Source organism: Neovison vison, chromosome 11 (genome assembly GCF_020171115.1).
Source record: "Neovison vison isolate M4711 chromosome 11, ASM_NN_V1, whole genome shotgun sequence".
Lineage (NCBI taxonomy): Eukaryota > Metazoa > Chordata > Mammalia > Carnivora > Mustelidae > Neogale > Neogale vison.
In genome coordinates, this window is record NC_058101.1 from 70,110,264 (window position 1) to 70,133,778 (window position 23,515).

Consider the following 23,515-nt stretch of genomic DNA (forward strand, 5'->3'; position numbering starts at 1 on the left):
AAAGGCAAAACATATTTAGCCAGCCAGATACCTCCACAGGCAGTCTGAAGGGATCTGTATTCTCAACTGCACTTGCCATCTTCTATTTTCATCTTAGACCTTATCTCTAGGGAAAATAGCTCAGGCTGTGTATAATGCAGAGATACCTATGCAAATTAATAATTCAAAGAGATCTTGTTTAGTCCTCTGACTGAAGTTTCTTGTTTATGTGAAGCCATTGACCTGATCGTAATAGGAAGGGAATAAATCTCATTCTTTAGAGGTAATTAATTCTTATAGACAACAAAATATTAACTTATGATTTAACTTTTCTAAAGCAACACCTTATAGCTTAGTTACCTAAATGAATAAAATTTCCATTAAATTATAGCCATTTATTTCCAAATTTTATGTTATAGAGAGAGATGCATGTATTTATATGTATATATATATATATATATGCATTCAACTCTAAAATATTTTGTGTAATAAAGCATTATTCTTACCTCTTGTGATGCCACAACCTCATGAATACTGAATTATAATCATTTGTTAATGTATCTGTTTCTTCCATGTGTTCATGATCTTCAGTAAAGTAAGCTCCTAAGGGGCAAAGTCTGTATCATGACCACTGCTGTTTCCCCACAGTTAGCAGGCTATCTGCACCAAAAAGGTACTCATCTTGTATTTGTAGAATAAATTAATGGCTCTGAAATTTGCCCTCAAATTATTCTTGTTTACATTCTTATTTTGAAACATGGACTATTCAACTTCAACGTGACTCTGGACTGTTCTGTGCCTTTTCCTTTACTAGAATTCATGAATTCTTCTGGGGATTTTGTTTTTCTCTTCTAGTCAAAAGCACCCAGCTATATCCCTCTCTCCTTAGTACATATTTCCTAGCATCATAATCAATCTGAGAGGTAACTATTTAAGTCCTCTTCCAATACTTCCCAACATAGAAAGCAGTAAAATTCAAGATAGATACAGAACATCAGAGATGACCAAATGACATAATGAAGAACATAGCACATGATGAGTTAAGGCCTTCAGAAGCTTCCAGAAACCCAGTGGTGGCAATTTTAATTTTATTTGATTATTCAATTGCTAATTACAAAGGTCCTAGTTACACACATGTTACCCAGCAAATATGATTGGAAATGACTATTTTCCCCTTTCCCAGCTTTTTCTTTTTCATCCCTAATAGGGTTGCCTGGTTTTGTTAAACTTATAATGAGAGTGGGATATTGGAAGCATCCATTCACTCCATCGAAAAGGGCAGGAAAAGACAGGGAGTATTAAGCTAAGTTGTTCCCTATGTGGCAACTGAAATGTGTTCTATCATCTGTTTCTTTGATGGATGGGAAACATTCCTGAACTTCTCCAGTCCATTTCACTCAGAAGAAATGTGCTTTGAATACTTATCCAATATTAAAGTCCACAAAAGGTGATTAAGCAAAGTTCATGACTATCCATTAAAATGCACAAATGTTCTATTAAAGCAAAGAAACCCCAAATGAGATCTTTATGTGCATGCATAGTCATGAAATCCTAACAATTTCTCGATTTTCCCACATGAAGTTAATACATTCACCTTCAGTTCCCTGTTTTATAGTACCTAATACAGTGTTTTATACACACTAGTTCAATGTATTTTTCAGAGTTAATGTAGGAATAAATGAATAAATGGATTTGCTGAATCAGCAGTTCATCCTCCAACTCAAACTAGTGTTTTTAACAGAGATATTTTATTTCTATCAATGTAGTGGTGACTTTCCTGTGGTATTATATTGAATACCATCATCTTCCTTGGATACATTATTGATTCTTACAATGCCTGATTCAACATCAGATATTTTCATTTGCCTTTGTATAATGAATATGTAAACTTGAATGAATATACACACATTCTTTAGAAATTTATGATTACATTCAAATCAAGTGCTCTTAAATATTAGTACATTCTAATGTGAATAGTGAGGCATTATTTTCTATATAGAAATTTTTGAATCTCCATAATTTAATGAATAGTTAAAAGAAATGCTGAGGCAGGGCACCTGGGTAGCTCAATCAGTTAACCATTCTACTCTTGATTTTGGCTCAGGTCATGATCTCAGGGTTGTAAGATCTATCCCTACATTGGGCTCCCCATTCGGCATGGAATCTCCTTAAGATTATCTTTCTCCATCTACCCCTCCCCCCTCCACTCATGCTCACTCCCTTGCTCTCTCTCTCTCTCAAACATAAATAATTAAAAAGAAGTGCTGACATGTATATAGGCAGACTATTGACTTGATATATTAGGGTACATTCTGTTAAAAAAATTAATCCTGGAAATTGATTGTATGCAACACACTAACCAATAACATCATATAATTCAGCCAGTTGTGCAACTATCTAATGGTATGCAGATAACATCCAATTACTAATTTAAAATTAAAAGCTTTAGTTAATCAGTGGATTTTTTGTTACTAAATGCTTTATGTAATGTCTTCACTGAATTAAAAGCATTAGCATTTATGTGGCATTTATTAGATCAAACGCAGTCATTCAGAGTACAAGCTTGGTTCTAACTTTAATTTGAAGTTTCATGTGATAATACTGCAGTTGTATTTTTTACTTGTAAGTCACAGCTTGTTAAGTCAATCAGCAGATGTTAATTAAGCATCAGTAGTGTGCAATAGTGCTATAGGTACTTGGGGGAAAACAAATAAAGTATAAAATATGGATCCTCCAAAAGCCATATTATCTAATTCTGGTGAAAGACCAGAAATCATAAAATAAGCAGAGAAATTGAAAGGTACAGAATCTTTCCCAGATGGAGGTAGTTGTGTAATACACATTAAACATGTCAAAAATATTTAGGGAGAAGTTACATAAAGGTTGGAGAGGATTAAAAATATCATCCCTTCCTTGCTTCTTTTATTCATTCATTCACTCATTTATCCATTCTTTTATCTATTACCTTGAGTGCCAGGGCCTGGGAATAAAAGGATTAATTAATAATAGTCATTTCCCTCATCGAGCCCACTGTTAAGCAGAGAGGACAGAGTCAACCATTCTTGGACATGATGAGATGAAAGGGGGAGAATTTGGATTGATGGAAGATGAGAGAAGGCATTCTAAGCATAAAAAGCAGTATGTGTCAAGATAGAAATATTAGTTCCTCCAAGGTTTCCTTCATATCTTTGATGTTTAGCACTGAGCAAGCTTGTAGCAGATGCCCAGAAAGTATATGTTGAGCTAATTAATAGCATGTTTCTAAGACAGCAAGGAGACTGACTTGGGCAAGTTTTCATTTTGAAGATTGATGAGAAATAGGGAGAATTATGTAGGTTGACACAACTGCAGCGGTGCCTCCGGGCTGAGAGGAGAATGGATAGTTGCTGCAGTGGAAGGTCTGCTTCTGATGAGAGGAGTGATGGTGATGGATAAAGTGAACATGCCGTCGTGTATAGACCTGATCGTGGGATAGCTGAGTGTGGGTCTGGCCAAAAGCCAAACCAGGAGAATATGGAAGAAGTCTGTTAAAGAAACAGTAGCTGACTAGCTGAATCCACTTGTAGAACTATTCAGTTAGGACTGAATTTCAGGGTGAGACCAGCAGAATGGTTATGAGGAAACAAAGGCCATGGATTTTTTTACAGGAGTAATTAGGTGAAGTTAAGCAGGAGGATCAATAGGAAGCAAAGGTTGGGGAATTTCCCTTAATTCTGGTGGATATCACATGTTTGGCTATTGTCAATGCACACAATATGCATGTCTGTATGCATGTGTGCAGGGGTGTGTGTGTGTGTGTGTGTGTGTGTGTGTGTGTGTGTATACTACCTACTGTGGGCCGTACATGTGCTGGTTTGTGCCACAGAGTATTTTAAGTGCAATTCCTTTCACCCCACAGTCTGGCAAAGTAAGGATTTAGAGAGAAAAGCCAGCAAGCTATTGAAGGAATGAAGGTTTAGTACTGAGGGAAGGAGGCCAGTTGAGTACAACTTACTCTCAGTCAAATCAAGGACAAACTAAAGCTTCTCTTTGAAGATGTGATTGCCTATATTAATTTGCCTGCCCATTCTAATCAAAGTCCTCAAAAATTGGTAATGGCAGGTGGGAAATTGTGCATAGAGATATAGATACAACAAAGCTACTTTGGACCCCCATTTCAGTTCTCAGTCAATCTTCACATTCTTCCTGATCAAAAATTGGTCCCAGAAAAATTGATTAGTTAAGCAATGCTAAACTTTTTTTTAATTTTATTTTTTAGGTTAAGTGCTTGATCCAAAGGAGAAAATTGGAAAAATTGGAAAAAATCCAATGGGACCAATCTCATAGATGTGTGGCATGCAGAATAAGCACCATGTCCCCTGTCCTCATGGCTCACTTTGCCAGGTCCCCCTGACTACTCATTGACAAGTCCATTAAATTTGTGGATCTGTGGCCACAGGCTTTCCCCGCACCTTAGCTTAGGTCCTAACACAGAAATAAATAAGGATGAAAATCAACATCTGATTCGGAGTGGAATAAATGTTGCTATTAGTTCCCTATCACCCTTGGCCTCCAAGAAGATGGATTGTCTAAAGGCTCCATTAAGGTCAAGGACACCAGCTAGGCTCCACTTAATAAAGGGTAGAGTGTAACCAACCAATTTACCATTACTTACTTCAGCAGGAGATATAGCAGGATCATGGCTGCTATTTTCTGGGGAGCAGGGGAAAGGCCCAGCCATCTGTTTTTCTAATAGGTTGTTGTTTTAGTTTGCTTTTGGTTTGGGCTTATTTTCTTTTGTTTTGAAAACTCCCCAGTGGCTGAGGAGCTAAGCAGGATCTAGGGTAGTAGCCATGACCCAAAAAGGGGAAGGATGGAAGCACCATGTACTATAGTCACATTCTTATGCTTCCATTTGTCTTTGCCCTACTGACCAGCCTTTTCTCTTTGTGGGCATAGTCTGTGATCTTAGTACGGGAAAATGGAGTAGGCTGCACACATACTAGCAATCTAAGCAAAAAGAAGGCTTCCACATGGACTATTCTCATGAGTGAAAATGATCAGAATTGGTATGCATTTTTGACAGTCATTTTCCTTTGTGTGAATGCTTTCACAGAAGTATTATGGAAAATGGTTTTTTTAGGGGAGAAATCAGATATTCAAGGTTTCCTTTCAAGAATATTGCCTACCCATTTTATCATCCTAATTTCAAAGTAATGATTTTGCTAAGAATAATTAATAATTATCTCCTAGAAATTTAATTATCTTCCCTCCCTATAACCTCTTCCTTGTTTTGTATCCCAGTCATGAGTAGATTTTGGGTTTTGATGCTGACACTGTCCTCTCTTTATGTTAGTTGCTTATGTCCTTTGACCCAAGCTCATTGACCTTTTAGCTAAATGATTGTTCCATCCTTGATTGTATGACCCTCTTTATTTCAAACTTAAGAGCACAATGTGACCAGACTGTCCTTTTCAGAGTCATCTCTTAGTGATTTGCCATTGGACTCATTTTCAAGTCTCAGATAACTGTCATGTACTCTTGCTCATGTGAGCAAGAGTACCTTCTTCCTGATCCTTCCTGTGGCTCCTTCTCCTGACTTTCCTCTGTCTAGCCTGTCCCCAGAGTTTAGTAATCTCACAAAGAAGAATTCCTACTGTGTGCCACTATTCTGTGGGAAATCCTAGGGGAAGAATCAAGTCTCCAAAACCAAGTAGAATTTCTAATTTAGTTATACCCATTTTAATGTGGAATGTTATTCAACATCTCTTAACCTGAAGTCTCCTCACCTCTATAGACTGAGTCCATAATGTTGAACTGGTGGTTTTGGAGGTAGACTAGCTAATTTCATATACTAAGTGAAAATAAATAGCAGCTCTCAATCTGCCTCTGGGTTGGAGTCCTCTTTCTTCTCCTCTCTCCTTTGCTCCATTTCTCTTTCTCTGCCTTTCCTCCAGACCCTGTTCAGTGTCGTGAATACACAGCCCTGAAACAACGCCTAGATTGGTATGAGAGACAACAATGCAAATTAATGACTTTATAATCTACTTTGTAGATGCCCTAAAGGAAAAAGAAACAGTGACCAACAAAACTCAGCTTGTGTCCCCACCAGCTGGGCAGGATTTCCTCTCCAAAACATAAAGACCAGGTTGAGTCTGCTTGGGGACTCCTGCTGAGTGTGTCTTCAATTAAAAAAAAAAAAATTGATTATGTATGAATTATCTATCATTCTTGCATAAAATACCGCTCAGTTTCTCACCCCCAGCAAACATCCTCCCAGCTTATGTGCCCCCTATGTATTTAATGACTTAAATGTTCCTCTGCTCTTTGCCATCTAACCTCTTACCATATGGTTGTTGGTCTCATCCAATGAACATACTTCACTCTGCATCTCATGTCAATAAAGGTCTCTCTACTGACTGCAAAGATTACTATTTCTGTGAGTATAATCCTATAGCCCAAATTATCTATAAAGGAGGAACAAAAAAGGGTTAGAATGCAAAATTATCCTTTTATATATTCTCATATTCTCACCCTTGGAAATGTAATTAAAAGAAGTTGGTTAACCCCTTGTATTACTTTATATAAGAAATGCAGCATGCGGTATGACTTGGTTCTTCACAACATGGGCAACAAGAGGAGAGTTGAAAATGTATCCAATGTACAAAGCTAATCTGGAAAATTAAGAATAACCCTCTGCCCTTTTTCCTCCCTTAATAACAGTGTTTATTCCCAGTGTTAACTGGAAGTTACGCCATTTTTTCCATTCAACATTTTAAAGATGTAGTTGCTGATGGAAATTAAGCCATATTCAGAATAGGGACCAGTAAGTTTGTTATTGTGGTCTGAAATGTAAGCTCCTCACCAAATCCCAGTATGAATGATGTCAGGACCTCAGTTTGCTTACCATTCCCCATGTTTCATCCCAGAAGAAGTGAGCTTCCTTAGGTCTCCTGGGTCATAGCTGAGGAGCGCCTACACCTAATCTCTCAGGCAACAGGCAGGGCATAAAGCAATTTATGGTTGTGACTGGTGTCTTAGTTTCCCTTAGAGGGGAAGTACTTGTAATATTTTGGTGGAAGAAATCTGCCTTTAGAGGAAAGATTTTTATGATTATTTATGATTATTAGCATACTTCACACCCTGGATTAGAAGGTGATGAAAAGCAAGTTTGATTCATTTAGGAAAGCCAGCAAGAATAGGATATGATTTTGCCAATTATAATAGTTTTCCAGGCACTTTTATGGAAACTATGTTGTATGGCTCCAACTGCAGCATGGTGAGGTCGGCAGGGCATTCTAAACTATAGATGAACCAACAGTAGCTCCCCAGAAATGAGGCAGTTTTCCCAAGGTAGCATGTCATGTAGGTGGACCTCGAACTTCTCTTTTTAAACTTTGAATGTTCTACTTTTCCCCCTCAACTATAGTATACATATCTGTACACTCCCATATCTATTTGTTACATTATTCAACTAATATTATATTATTCAACTAAGTTAGTCTTTATAAGACAATCATCCAATAATCTAAACTCAATTATAGTTCTTTCTTCCTAGATTTGTTTTACCCAAAATTAGTTTCCATGTTTATAAACTAGTAAAATTAACTTGGATAAAAATATGTATTTGGGTAAAAATGTATAAACTACTAAGGAGTATTACATATATATATATACTAATCAATTATTAAATACTAATTGATTTATAATTTATAAAATAAATATATATAATTTATATAAAAATTTATATTATATGTAATATAATATATGTAAATATGCATAAATATAAGTAAGTTATATTTATAATTTATAAATATAAAAATTACCAATAGAAATAAAATATTTTTATCAATCATAAATACTAATTGATTATTCTCTTTGCATTAAGTGCTACCCCAAATAGCTCTGAAATAGCTCTATTACAGTGAAAGATGAAAGAAAAGCAAAATCCCTTTGGTTGTTATGCAATATGTAAGATACACCTAATATGTATATTAGGGTCTTTCAGAGAAACAGAACCAATAAGATACATATTATTTATTTTAAGGAATTGTCTCATAATTTTGGAGGCCAAGAAATCCCATGATCTGCCATCTGCAAGATTCGCCATCTGCAGGCTGGAGACCCAGGAAATCTGGTGGTATAATTCAGTCTGAGTCTAAGGGCCTTAGAACCAGAGGAGCCTGTGATATATGTTCCAGTCCAAGTCTGAAAGCCTAAGAATCCAGGAGTACTGAGGGCAGAAGATCAATGTCCTGATTCAGTCAATCAGGCAAGAAGGATCACATCTTGACTGCCTCCACATCTTTGCTCTCTCTCAGGTCTTCAGTGGATTGAGTGAAGCCCACCCAACCTGGGGAGGACAAACTGCTTTATGAGTCCACTAATTCAAATGTTAATTTCACCCAGAAACACTCTTACGAACATACACATAAATAAGGTTTAGCCAAATTATCTGGACATCTTGCGATGCAATCAAGTTGACATATAAAATTAGCCATCACCCTTGGAGGGTCAGTTACTCCATCTAAATGATATGAAGAGAAGAGCACAAAGGGAAGCTAGGGATGAGAAACTACCATAATGATAACTACATTTGAATTTTTTGTTAAGAAATAACAACTTTTATGAATCAGAGTGTTGTGAATTGCCCTAAACAAAAATGAATGCTAATCAGAATTGTCAATTTGGGAGACAAAGAGGCCCCCTAGTGGTAGGGACTGCTTCCTAAGAAATAAATCGGCCACAGTGACATTAATGGCCATAGCACATAATATTGACTAGAAATTCTCAGATTTAGAGTGGTCAGAAGCACCCGAAGAGTTTGTCAAAATTCAGTTTAGAGTACCTTCTTCGTAATGGTTCTGACTGACTTAGTAGGTGCTGACAATCTGTGTTTTAATTCTCTGGGTCATTCTGTTAAAGGTGATGTAAAGACCACACTTCAAGAACTTCTGTTACCTAGAGCAGTCAAATCCATAGAGGCAAAAAGTATAATGATGGTTGCTAGTGGTGGGGGAGAGATGAGTGGGGAGTTCATTTTGAAAGGGCAAAAGTTTCATTTTGGGAAAATGAAAAATTCTAGAGATGGTTGTGGTGATGATTATATAATAATGTGAATGTACTTAATGCCCCTGAACTGTACACTTCAAAATGGTTAAATGGTAAACAATGTTATGTGTGTTATCACAATAAAAAGGAAAAATAAGAAGTTTGAATGCAAATTATAACTATTCTTTAAAAAGTGTGTCTTTTCTTTCCTACTAAGTGTGTCAGTAAGGGAAACAGATACATCCAGTTTAAAATATCATAGGTTGTGTTCAATTATGGATTAATATTGTACAATATTTCATTGTTGCTTTATGACTTAGAAAAAATAATGATCTAAATAAAAAATTTATAGGACTTAAATTTTGCTTTATTAAGATCAAACAGATTTCTTCTTATATATTCATAGTCTGGCCAAGTGAATGGGAGTATTAGAATTAATCACTGAGTCTGCTTTCTTATGATTCTTCCTCTACCTGCTTCTCTAAAATGGATTCGTCAGATTTTGCCTTATCTTGTTTTTGCAATAAAAATGTGTAGTGATGCTTATGCTCTTTTCAGGATAGGGTGTGGGCCAACGTGGGGAAAAGCCTGAACTGCATTATTGCCATGGTTGATAGACTGATTGAAAGAGACGGCAGCAATGAAGGCGGTGGTGGTGGCAGCAAAGATGGAGAAAAGGACCCTTCTCTAGTGGACCCCATCATAACTCATCCAAGGGGTAAGGAGTCATGTTTTCCCAATCACTGACTGAGTAAACAAAATGAGAAAGTCACGACAAAATGAGATAGAAAAAGAGGAGTCAATAGTGCCTTTGATGAAAGTGCTGATAGCATGCTTTTCTACTGCTCTGGCTTGGATGATAGAAGGCTATTTATCAAATTGCATCTCAGTTGTGTTTTCAGAACTGCTTGCAATGCCCATTTTTTTTCTTTTGCTACATAAAAACCTTCTTGAAAGAAAAACAGTGTTTTCTTTTAAATACTCTGACCAAGTTTAATCTACTTGGACACAGTCCTCCAAAATTTTTTAGGAAGCAAAACAAGCATCTGCTCTTAAAGCTCCTAGAAACTTCTACGGATATCAGGACGCAGTATCCACAATGGTTCCTGAAAAGAATGCAGTATGATAAAATGCTTTTTACCTTATTCTGGGGAATATTTTTTGTGAATTTACTCAAAAACATTAAGAAGCTTTGGTTCCATATAAGAAGAATATGCTTGTGTGTATTAGTAATTCTCGGTTTTCATGGAGACATGTATACACACAACATAGTTACATACACATGTGGGTGTCTATATGTGTGTAAGGGTAGACACACAGATATGTAGATACTTTCAAAAGTATGGCTTATTACAAGCTTGACCAGAAAATATGATAATCAAATTTTAACTATGGTTGTGTCCCTATAAATAGCTTTTTCACCTTTTTTTTGTTTTTGTTGTTAATTTGATTAATTTTGATGACAAAAAAACAGACAAATATCTGCATTTCTTTACAGGGATAAGAACTGCTGTTAAAGTAGTCCCAGCCCTTTTGGTAACTTAAGTGTTTGGAGAGAATACCCAGTGTTGCCCTACTCTCTTCTTCTGAAATCTGCATTTCCTGTTACTTTAAGAAAATGAGTCAGAAGGAAATATGGACACTTATAAAATTAAATTTATGTTTTCCCAATTTGTTTTCCTGATTTTTCATTATTCACATTTTCACCAGGAGTTTAATTATGTGAAACATCAATCTTTCCTTACTTGATTAACAGTAGAACTATTTCTAAATCATGTTTATAAACTAAAGTTTTCTTACTATAGATGGTCCTCATCTTCTATAGTACATTCACATGGAAAAGTTTATACTAATATTCATTATGTTTATACCTACTTAGTTCAACTATATATGGGGATCTTCTTTTTTAATAATATCAGTTTTATTAGGTAATGGATCTAATGTCAGTCAGATTCTATGTCAGCCCCATAACTTTTACATGAATCAAAGTGAAAGCTTGTCATAACTGATGTCATAAAGAGGTAGTATACTTCAGTTTTCTTTAATTGAACATTTATTGACTATCAGCCATAAGCCAGAAAATATGCTGAGCTCTGGAAAATGAGGTAAGGAAGTTGAAATCATGTTAGGGGCTTGTTATGTCCATTGATGGGTTTTCAAGGCATAATACTCTTTTAGCAGAAATAATATGAGAGGTACTGAATTTTGCCATATTTGTTTTGATGTTCCCCAAAAGTTCTCATTGACAAGAGTTCTAGAATATTTGAAATTACATATTTTACCTATATCTTGTATTTTATCAGAAGGTTGTTTCTGTGGGATCAAAATTACATTTTAAAGAGTAAAAATATTTGGTAGGTAGTATTTGGTAAGATTAGATGAATCACTTTCATTTGAATGTGAGGCATTGTCTGAATATAGTATAAACCAGACAGAAGCTGTTGTCAATGTAGAATTCACAGCTAGATGGGATTTGTGGATGGTTAAAGTCAAATTATAGCATAGTGCCCTCTAAGTGATTTTATTTTCAATTTATGATCCATATTTATTTCATGCATACTTTTTTATGTTATCAACATTTTCAGGAGATAAAGCATTTGAAAAATACAAAATGAAATACACACTTTAGTCTAGTAATGATTTAATATCATATTGTCAAATAATTTCAAAGTTAAAGCTTTTGTTAACATTTTACATGTTAGACAATTGTGTGTAGAGTTCATGTTTTAGAGAGGACACCGGTACCTAAAAGAAGATGTATAACATTTACAAATAGATGTTTTACAGATGAATCTGTGCTCCAGTATACTACGAATAGATTATGGATGCTACTGCATAGTTGGAGTGGGATTGATCAGCTTATTCAATCATTTAACAATAATTTACTTTCATTATGTAATAATAATGTACTAATAAAATATTTAGGGTTGTTTTAGACTTCTTAAAGTTAGGAAAAAAGCATTTTCAGTTTCTATTCTGATTTTTATCACATAAAGCAATGCAGTAGAGAAATTAATAGTGGTTTTTTGTGCTGATATAAGGCAAATGAATAACCAAAAGTCATGTTTTTACCTACACTATCTCGCAAACTGTTTCAGATGAAGATATTTGAGATACACATTTGCTAATTATATTGTGCCCCAATTTACCTGTAGTTTTAAATTTTATTAGAAAAATTTGAATTTAGAAAATTTGCAAGGGTAAACAAATAGGACTATGTATGAGTTTTATCTTTTTATTTCAATCAGACAGAAACATTTTTAACATACCTGATGTTTACCCGTACACACAAACACACACACACACACACACACACACACACATACCACACACACAGAGTAACGAAACTGGAGTACACACTGTAAATATAGATGTACTTCTTGATATCCTGCCTATCATTATATAATGGATATTTCCTGAGAAGCATTTTCTGGAAATGAGATTACAATGACTGTAAACGAATTCATCAAAAGAGAAACCACTATTTTAGAAATATAATTATTATAATTGCACTGAGTTAACATGTAACACATCTTTGAATGTTGAAGTCTTCTACTATATCCCTGATATTTTCCCCAAAGTCAGATCACGAGAAGTGGAATTATTTTATAAGGAAGAGTTATTCCTTCTCTCCCACATGTGCATTTTTACAATTATCAATTTGTATCAGTGTAGACTCAAGAATATGTATGTTATTTTTTAGTTTATAATCTAATAATATTATAATAATATATATTTGAGGCTCAAACTCTTCTGGAGTTAGCCATTAGGAGCTCTTTCAGGTTGGTTTCAGTGTCCTTCTAACAGTTTGCCCACCCAAAGGCTAGTTACTCCTTTGTGTTCTTTCTTACTTACTCCCTTACTTTTTTTACTCATTCCCCTTCCCTCTGGCACCATGAGGTAGTCTAGGTTCAGCTGTTACTTCTCCTGCCCCAGCGCTAGGTTAAGCCATTTTTCAAGGAAGTCTGATTTCTTCTATTAGAGAATAACATATAGAAACCAACCAATGGGTAGGAATATTGTGATGGTTCTTTTTAGCAATAGATACTCTCACGAGCAGTATCTACAAGCACCCTTTTAACCACAGTCTTCCCAGCCTTAAATATTTTCCCTATTTTCATGCCACTTTGGGTGAGAAACAATATATTGCAATCTGTAATTTGTTGTAATTTAATTTGTATTTTTTGTAATTTATCTAGTTATTAGTGAAGTTTGACATTATAAAACCTAATACTATATTTCAAAATATTATTTATATAATAAAATGCATTTCTTCAGTAGCTCCAGTTTTATCCCCAGCTCATATCTGGGATGGAAAAACCATTTCTTCTTTTCTTTTTACGATTGATAAATGAGTTGATTCAGTGAATGACTGAGTCATCCAGAATTTATACGAATGTACGATGTCATAAATACTGCTATGCATTTGTTACTGCATCACTTATTAGTGATTCTTTCATGTTGTATCAGTTTTATTTTGTTTCTTGCTATATTAAGTTCTGCAATTCTTTTTTCTAGAGAGGGAGAGCAAGAGTGCAAGTGGGGGAGCAGGGACAGAAGGAAAGAGAGAGAAGGTCTTAAGCAGACTCTTTGCCCAGCAAGAGCCCTCCATGGAGGTCAATCTCACAATCCTGACCGAGATTATGACCTGAGCCAAAATCAGGAGTCGGGCATTTAACTCACTAAGACGTCCAAGCACCTCATGTTCTGCAAATATTTTTAGTCAATTTCTGGAATTTTTATTCTCTTCATGAGGTTTTTTTTTTTTTTTTAAAGATTTTATTTATTTATTTGACAGAGACAGATCACAAGTAGGCAGAGAGGCAGGCAGAGAGAGAGAGGAGGAAGCAGGCTCCCTGCTGAGGTTTTGACTATTTACTATGTTTTATGTTGGGATATATTTTGAAATCTTAAAGGGTAAGTCAACCCTATGACAGTCAGTTTTTCTTTCTTCATTATCATCTTTTATTTTTACATTTTAGCTGTAATTCCTGTTTGTTTCACTGGCATATATGTATATCATGGTTAAACAGATGGTCTTCTGAATTATTGCTACCTTTTTCCATTTTTTAATGTTTATAACCTGCAGATATTTTTTAAGGTGCACATTTTTCTTTTGCAGTATGTTTAGTTAATAATGTTTTAAATTTGTAGTTTTGAGAGTTTTTCAATTTGTTTTAGATCTAGGATTTTACAAAATATCTTCATAAATCTCTTTTCAGGACTATTTCAGGAAATAAAACATTCTCTGCTGTTCTGAACACAAATAATGGAATACCTTTTCAAACTTACATGGCTTATATATATGTTTATATGTTTTCTTAATGAACAAGTTTTTTTCTTTTACTTCCCTACACTCAAACATACTTAAAACCATCTACTATATGCATGGGACCATGTGCCTTCAATTTCATAATAAGCTGAAAACTCAAAGATAAAAATCACTGAATATTAGAATCTTAGATTTTAAGATGCCCTTAAACATTACATAATTAAATGTCCTAAATTGTGTTAAGAAGCTTACCTATAGTATCTCCCAGTTTTCACCTAGCCTGTGGTACACATCTCCACTGATAGAAAACCATTTTTTATTTTCTGGAATGGCACACTCCAGATGTTGATCTAAATATGTTTCCTTTAATTTTACCCACTGGCCCAGATCTAATTCTGTGCAACAAACAGGACAAATCTACTTTCCTTCTTCCACATTATAGTCTAACAAATCGGAAAACAACCATTATGTCCTTTTTGCCATTTTCTGGTCATTTTTCAAAGAACAGCATCAAACCCAGAGTAACAGAGGGGGACCACTTTCCTACTTTTAGAATCTATTTTTCTTTTTTTCTTTTTTTTTTATAATTTTTTATTTTTTTTAATAATAAACATATATTCTTTATCCCCAGGGGTACAGGTCTGTGAATGAATCACCAGGTTTACACACTTCACAGCACTCACCATAACACATACCCTCCCCAGTGTCCATAACCCCACCCCCCTTCTCCCCACCCCCCTCCTCCCAGCAACCCTCAGTTTGTTTTGTGAGATTAAGAGTCACTTAAGGTTTGTCTCCCTCCCAATCCCATCTTGTTTCATTTATTCTTCTCCTACCCCCTTAAGTCCCCATGTTCCTCACCACTTTCTCATATCAGGGAGATCATATGATAGTTGTCTTTCTCCGAATTAGAATCTATTTTTCTATTAATGATATCTGAGTTCACACTGGCTGTTTTGACAGCCAAATTTTTTACTACTAACTTCATTGATACCATAAATCTTGCTCAATCTGACTTATTCAGGCTTTCAAGATTCAAATAATATTTAAGTGCCACTGTGTGCTAGACATTGTGAAAAAATAGGGACACAAGGAGATTAAGACATGGTCTATCTCAATTCTACTGATGTGATTGATGGATAAACCCAAGACTGCTGTATACTACACTTCTCAGTATACTCAGATAATTACCTATTTCTTACATCCATCATATCAGGTTTATTTTATTCACATTTTACAAACATTTTCTGTTCATTCACACAAGTAATACATAAAAAATGATGGGAAAACAGAAATAAATACAGATCCTTGACGCACATCACTAAAAAAAAAACTGTATGCACTGAAATACTCTTGTTAATCACAACTGTTTGGGGATATGTGTTGAAGCAGTGATCCATTCACCCATTCATGATATTGCATGCCTGAATTTCTTTGTCTTTCACAAGGTTACCATGAAATGCCCTGTCTCTGAATACTTCTTTCTAATCTGCTCAGCTACCAGTCCTGTCAAAAAGGAGATGAAATTCCTCTGACATGACTTTTCTCAGTGAGCCTTGCTGGTTTCATGCCGTCACTGCTTCCTCATACAAAGGAGATAACGCAGATCATAGCATTTGTTTACTTACCGCTGGTTAGAATTTCATGCTCATTGATACTCATGTTCTTTCCTCCTTCCTAATTTTCTTTTAGCTTACAAAGTACATTTCATATCTTCTAGTGGGACCTGAGAATTCACATATACCTTTTACTTTATCTCTGGTTGCCTCCTGTTAACATAATTGTTTGGTAACTACCAAGAATTTGTCAGTAATTTATCACAAATTGTCAGTGGCTTTCTATGCCGAAGATGTGTCATCTGAAAAAAGTGCCCCATCTTCCAAATAGGAACAATCGGAAGGGTTTAGCAAATCACTTTTTTGAATCCAATCTCTTTCTTATGTTTTATTTTAGGTTGGCCAGAGTAGTTATCTGCCTAATAAATTTGAAGTAATTAAGGATTAATTAATGAACACGGTTACACATAAAATGGTTCGTGGCATTAAGTTTATGGAAGACACACACTAAATTTGTGTTAGTTAGAAGACAGAAGAAGATCCTTTCGTTCATTCAGTATTTGTTGATCATCTACCCTGTGCCAGGCATTGTACGCAGGAATACATGCAGTCGTCACCCTGACCTTGTGGTCTTGTGGGTGAGCAGGTTGTATTTTAAAGAAGATATTCAGAGATTTTCCCAAAGACAGAATATACAAGATAAAGGACTTAGAAGAGAGAGTATGCATTTGAGAGTCATTAGCTGATAGATAGATGAAACTGAATAAATGAGAACAGGAAGAATAAGACAAAATTAGCAAAATCCATAAAACAGAGCCTTGGCTTGTAGACATTGCCTCCAGCTAAGGAGTAGGAAGAACTAAGGGGCACAAATCAAATGCAACTTGGATATCAAACAAAGGTGTCAAGAGAGAAAATAATCACATTGCTTAGTTAAACCTTACTGCATTCACATTTTTGTGACAAGCACTCGCCAAGCCTTGCCATTCTTGCCTCCCTCCTTACAACAAGCTTGTTGAGGAGGTTCTGTTTTTATCCCCATTTTATAGATGAAGAAGTTAAGCAATACTTCTAAGGCTACAGAACTGGTAGGTATCTAAGCAGGATTCAAATGCAAAGTGATTCCTGATTGAATTTATCAAGACCAATCTGAGTCGTTAGAGCAACTGTTGGTGAGATATGCTTAGATCTTAAGAGCCGTTTTGCATGTGGATTTTCTTGCCTTTATGTTTAAACATTAGTCACATCTACTACTTCACTTGTTTGCTTAAGTTTTCTGCTGATTTTCCAAAGCCCTAAATGCCCAGACCCCCACCTGCCTCTTCATACAGCTTTGTCTCAGTGCAAGTGGACAGGGTCCTGCACACAGCAGGGCCCTCTGCTCTGGGTTTAATGTTTTGTAATCACCATCTTGCATTTTTAAAAGTTGTATCTTTGTGTTTTAAATAAATTCCAATAGGGCAATGGAGGCTGTGCCTGGAGCTTTAAGATTCGATTCCCCTATGGTTCTGCCTCGCAGGTTCTCCAGTTCCTGCCCAGCTTCCCCATCCCTGCCCCAGCCCAATGACCACTTTCTGTCCCATTTCTCACCTACCAAAGGGCCTGGGTGCAGGGGTGAAATACTCAGAGTCAGTCTGGGTACCTTTGAGACTCTGCATACATGCATCACCGAGCCTAAGGGAGCATGACATGAAAGAGTAAATAGAATTTCACCATGACAGGTTGAGAGATATACCACTGAGGAAGAAAGGAAAACGGTTGTTTACTCCTTTTGAATGGAAGTCTCTCATATTTTAACTTTTCATTGAATTCTGCAAATTATGTAGTCATGCTTTTTATAAGGGTTTCCAGTCCCAAGGCCCTCAAGCAGCATACAGGGTAACATGAAGGAGTCAAGTGACTCAAGTGTCTCACTCCCAAGACACTGGGACAATATATATCCCTCCAAAAAGAAAGGCCATCACTCCAGTTCTAGCCAATCTTTCCTACAAAGGAAACTGAAACTAAAATCGCTGTATCTTCTGATTTTTCAAGTAAATGTGAATTTTTATATGAAACATCCAAATTCTTAAAATGTCAATAATTGACATTTTAAAATTGTCAAAATATAAGGAAGACCAAATAAAATGTCTTTGAGGACCAGATAAGGCTGGCCCATGGGCCACTAGTTTGCAGCCTCTGAATCTCTGATTTCTTAAAAATGCTGTCTTAAATATTATCTCCTCTACTAGACTTGGTTCTGTGAGAAAATATGCCAAGTATTTGTGATTTGCTCTTGAATCTCCAGAACCTGACATAATTCTTGGCAAGTAATAGATGCCAATGTTATGAAATAAAAGCCTAGTTACCTTGATCTATAACTGCTACCTGACAAGAAATGCTTAGGTAGGTATTTTTTATATTATTGAGTATTTTCAACATAGTGAATATTTATGCATACATACATGAAAATCTTTATATTACCAAAACTTATACTCAGCATTAGACAATTATTTCAGTGGTTTTATAATATGAAACATGTCTTTTATTTGGCAAAGTACAAAGATCCAAGCACAAAGCATCATTTTCATCAAAGGGCTTAAATATTAATATTCCTGAATGTCATGAATTTCTACACATAAAAGTTTAGAATTACATTGGGAAAGAAACATCAATGAATCAGGCTTTGAAAAACTCCTAGGTCAATAGGTAAAAACAAAACAAAACCAAACCAGAAAACCCCCCACAACCTTTAAAAGTACACTTACAAGCTAAAACAAAACAAAACAAAAAACCAGTAAAAAATAATCAAAAGGTACCACATATATTTTTATTATAAACTTAGAATTTCAATAATAATTATAGATTATGAAATTTTCAAATGTCCAGTCAGAAAATTAATGCTTCTCTTAAATATTGTGCAGTGAATTTGATGTAACTGGCTCAGAGTCAAGATTCTTGGCAAGTCCTCAACTTATTTACTTGGTTATATAACTTTCAACAGATTACTTACATTCTCTGGACCTTAATTTATTTGTAAATTAAAGATCATCTAACCGTTCTGGGGGTTTCTTCCATTTCTACTGCTTTATGATAATATAGGTACCGCATTATTTTGAGTGATTTTTTTTTCTTTCAGTCATTCAGCATATTTTAATTGAGTACCTACTATGTGCCAGGTGCTATTCTAGACACTGAGGATACAAAAATGAACAAGACAGGCAAAACACCTGCCCTCCTGGGTTCATATTCTTGTCCCAGAGAAACATTAATACAAGAAATTAAGAGAATTTACACAATATATTAACGGTAGCAAATAATGTGGAAAAATGGAGGAAAGTAAAAGGCTTTGAGAATATTGTTGGAGGACAGGAACTGAAATTTAAAGGAAGTGGTCAATGGGAGAAGTTAATATTAGAATGAAGACAAATAGAAAAAGATGTGAGCCATGTAGATATCTGGGGGAAAGATATATTGAGTACAAAAAAGAGCTACTGCAAAAGTCTTGAGACAGTAGTGCCCCCGTCATCATCAGTAAACAGCAAAAATGCCAATTTGGTTTGAATAGAGAAGGTGAAGAGAAGAGAGTAGAAGATGAATTTATACAGGCAGCTTGGAGAAAAGATCATGTAGGACCTTTGCATAGACTTTGACTTTGACTCTGAGAAAAGTAAGAGCAATCGGGAGGTTTTAAACAGAGAAATAACTTAATATGACATAAATTTTAATACCTAGTCCATTATGTTGAGATTAGGCTATAAATGGGAAGGCAGAACGAGGTATAGACTGGTTAGAAAGCTAAGTAATTGTCTAGGTGAGACATGATTGTGGCTTGCACTACCAAGAAGAAGGCGGCGGTGGAGGTGATAAAAAGTGGTTGGACTCTGTACTTATTTTGAAGGTAGGGCCAATGGACTTTTCTGATAGTTTGGGTGAGTGAATGAGAAAAAAAGAGGAGTTAAGGATAATTGAACAATTTCTGGCATGAGCAGCTGGAGGGATGGGATGGCCATTTACTGGTTGGTGAAGACTGGGTAGAACAGGGTTTGTGGTGACTAAAGGCTCATTTGCGATATGCCAAGTTTACATGGTGATTTTAGGTAGGCAGTAAGATATAAGAGTCTGGGACTTAAGAGAGAGGTTCAGGTTAAAGACACAAATTTTGATAAATAGTACTTTTATCATGATGAGCACTGAATAATGTATAGAATTGTTAAACCACTATATTGTATACCTGCAACTAATATAACACTGTATGGTAACTATACTGGAATTAAAATTTAAAAATTAATTAAAAAGTTGGAAATTGTCAACATATAAATAGTACTTAAAACTGTGAGACTGAACAATGTCAACAAAGAGTTGAGTGCTCAGAGCAAAGGGAATTAACATACAGATTACAACTGGGGATGTTTCCATGTCAACAGTCAAAAACAATGGTGGAACCAGCCACAGAGTTAGAGAAGGAATGGCCAGTAAGGTAGGAGGATGCCAGGAGAGTATGATATCCTGACATCTAGGGTGAGAAAGTATTCCAGGGGGAAGTGATCAGTATGCCTAATGCTGCTGAAAGTGGAATGAGGACTAAGTAACTTTGGATTTATCAGTGTAACAGTCACCGGTGATACTGATGAGAATTCCCTAGAGTGGATGAGGACTAAACCTAAGTGGAGTGGTTAAGAGGAAGAGAAAGAAAAGGAACTAGAAATGCTATCTATAGACTACTCTTTTGAGGAGTTTCACCATGAAAGGAAGCAGAGAAATAGGGTGGAAGCTATAGAGGGAAATAGGGTCAAGTGGGGGCCATTTCTAAAGATGGGAAGAAAATGGCTTGTTTCTGTGCTAATCGGAATGCTCTGGTAACAAAGAAATATCGATAATGTAGGAAGAAGGGGAGAGAATTGCTTGAGTGATACTTCTAAGTAGATGAGAGGAGATGAGTCTGGTATACAGAGAGAGAAGCTCATCTTAGCTGGAGAACGAACCGTTCATCTTCAGAAATAGGAGAGAAGGAAGAGCAAAAGCAACAATGTTAGGAGGTGGGGAGTCATTGGGTGACATATAAATTAGTTTATTATTGTAGTAATTTTTTAAGGTAGTAGCTAACATTTTGGGGTTGCTTAACATGTGCCAGAAACTTTAAAAAATATTACCTATATTCTTTAATTCTTGCAACACTCATAAAAATAATTTGATGTGTGTCATGGATGAAGAAGCAGAAAGGTGAAAACTTGTGCACTCTGAAGCCCAGTCCAGCAGCAGAGCCTGACTTCTGACCCGGTGGTCTGAGTTGAGAGCCTGTTCTAACTACTATGCTGTCTTGCTTCCGTTCTTTCCAGGAAAAAAAAATCACTAATCTTAATTTGTACAGATAATTTTTTGCTGTCATCCTTTCAACAAAATGCTAAGTTTTATTAGACTCGAATTGGTGGTATTATAAGATAACTTTATGAAAATCAATCCTGTAGATATCTGTTAAAGTTTTATTATGGAATTGTACCTTAGGCAAAAATTCAGAATTACCATGTATTCATAAATTACACTTGAAAAATTATTTAACTTTATCATAAATCTGGTGATGCTCATACCCACAGTGAAAGTGAGATAGGGACAAAAAGAAGAGATTCACATTTCCCCTGTGGGAACATTGGGGCATATGATTCTTGAATGGAATGGCCTGAGAAATAGTATTGCTTACAGCGTGTTTGGTCCCTTGCCTGCTTTCTCAGTGCTTAGAAGTTGAATCTATTTACATGAGTCTTTGTTGCATTTATAGATGTATTTTTTAAAAATAGTACAGTATATACCATGGGTCTTGAAGTTTACTGGAAAACTGCTATGTTCACCTTGTTCACTTCAGGATAGAAGTGCATTGCCTCTTCCCTTTTCTGGATTTCTGTGCTCTACTCAGGCTTCAGTGGACTCAATATCCACTCCTTCTGTCTTCTCAATCTTAGATAAGGCACAAAATTTAAATGACAGGAGCTCTCTGATGCCAATGTATTGGTAATTTCAGATCATCAGGATCTATGACCTATGCAGCTTATTCTTAAATGCTCAGCATATTTGTAGGCCAGAGTCCTGAGATTACAGGTTTTTTTAAGGCCAAAAGGCAAAATATGCCCAAGGGATACAAGTGTGTGACTCCTCCAGGTTCATCATAACCCCCAATTCAAAACTTCTGTGCTACAACAAACACAGAGCTTGTTTGATTAATGGATTTAGTTCCTGGAAACTGTCTTAGCAGAATTTACTTAAGGCTTTCCACTTTGTGCTACAAAATGAGAAGTTTAACCAGGATATCGGTTGATGCATTTCCTTTGCCATTTTTCTAAGAGCAAGACTGGAAAGTTTTATGACACTGCGTTCTTCGGCTGGCAGGATTTAAACAAACAAGGTTCCCTTGACAGAAGAAAAGGTTGCCTTTGTTCTCATAGCAGCTTGTTTTGAGTTGAGCAGTATACTCATTTCTAATGCATCTGGAAGGTGCCAAGATCAGTCACTTACCTTGGACGATAGTTCAGTGGACACTATGATGATTGCATTTTAAGATTCATGTCTAGTCTTTGTGAATACCCCTTGGGCCTTAAACTGCTCTGAAGGCACAGACTGCTCTCTGTGCAACCTTTCTCTAGGATCATCATAAACCCAGCTCCCATTTGCCCTACCAGTACCCATTATTTCTAGCTTTGACCTTGCCTCTTAGCTTTTGGCTCTCGCTCACACATAGTCTGTACCTTCTTATTTCCCTCCCTACCCCTGCTTACCTCTTTCTCTATCCCTGCTATGGTAATTACCCAGCAAGTTTTTTTATTGGGTTTTTTCCCCCTCATGGCTTCAGTCTCAACATGATTTCCATGTATTCTTTTTTGTTTTTTAAGATTTTATTTATTTATTTGAGAGAGAGAGAAAGCACGAGAGGGGAGAAGGTCAGAGGGAGAAACAGACTACCCATGGAGCTGAGAGCCCGATGTGGGACTTGATCCTGGGACTCCAGGATCGTGACCTGAGCCAAAGCCACTCGCTTAACCAACTGAGCCACCGAGGCACCCCAATTTCCATGTATTCTTGCCTTGTCCAAGTCCTTCAGTCATGTCAGCCCCTCTCCTCCTCCCTTCCAGTCCCCGTACAACAACCTTTGGTCATTTTTTAACATCTGTTTATGGGACTTGATATCATCAAATGTTGCACCCCTCCCAGACTTATCCTACAAAGCTTTGCACAATGGGTGTTTAACTACCTGCTGGCCATGCAGCTTCCTTGAACTCCATCTGCACAGGACTCCCTTTAAATGTTCAGTCAACAATATAGCTGTGAATGAATATGATCTTCTCACCAGAGATGAACTCTGTTGCCTCTAAACTCTTATTCCTTCTAAACATGTTTTGTCAGGTCCCCAAATTTTTATAGCACTTATCAGACTCCCTTAGATGGTAAGTATTACTTTACACCTCTTACTTTCCCTTCTATATTTTAAGCCCCTTGAGAGTAGCAGTCAGGAGTTAGAAATATAAGTGTCACCCATAGGACTCACTTCCAAAAAGTTGTCTCTGGCTAACGAATGACTATGTGTCTCTTGATGGCAGTGAAGAAAGGAGGGAAAGTGATAAAAGGGAAATAGGTTAGCATTTATTAAAGTAATATAAATACAGATTGTTTTTTTTTTTATTCCTGGACCAGAGCCAAGAGATGGATGATA

The 23,515-nt window shown here is 36.1% G+C and overlaps 1 protein-coding gene across 7 annotated transcripts in view; it reads left to right on the forward strand.

The window, feature by feature from the left end:
- Positions 1 to 23,515, forward strand: part of INPP4B (inositol polyphosphate-4-phosphatase type II B) — an 830,572-nt gene that overhangs the window by 718,325 nt on the left and 88,732 nt on the right. For all 7 annotated transcript variants that reach the window (XM_044268013.1, XM_044268017.1, XM_044268010.1 and 4 more), the window contains one exon: positions 9,568 to 9,727. In XM_044268013.1, the coding sequence (XP_044123948.1) occupies positions 9,568 to 9,727 (160 nt within the window). The remainder of the gene's footprint in view (positions 1 to 9,567; positions 9,728 to 23,515) is intronic.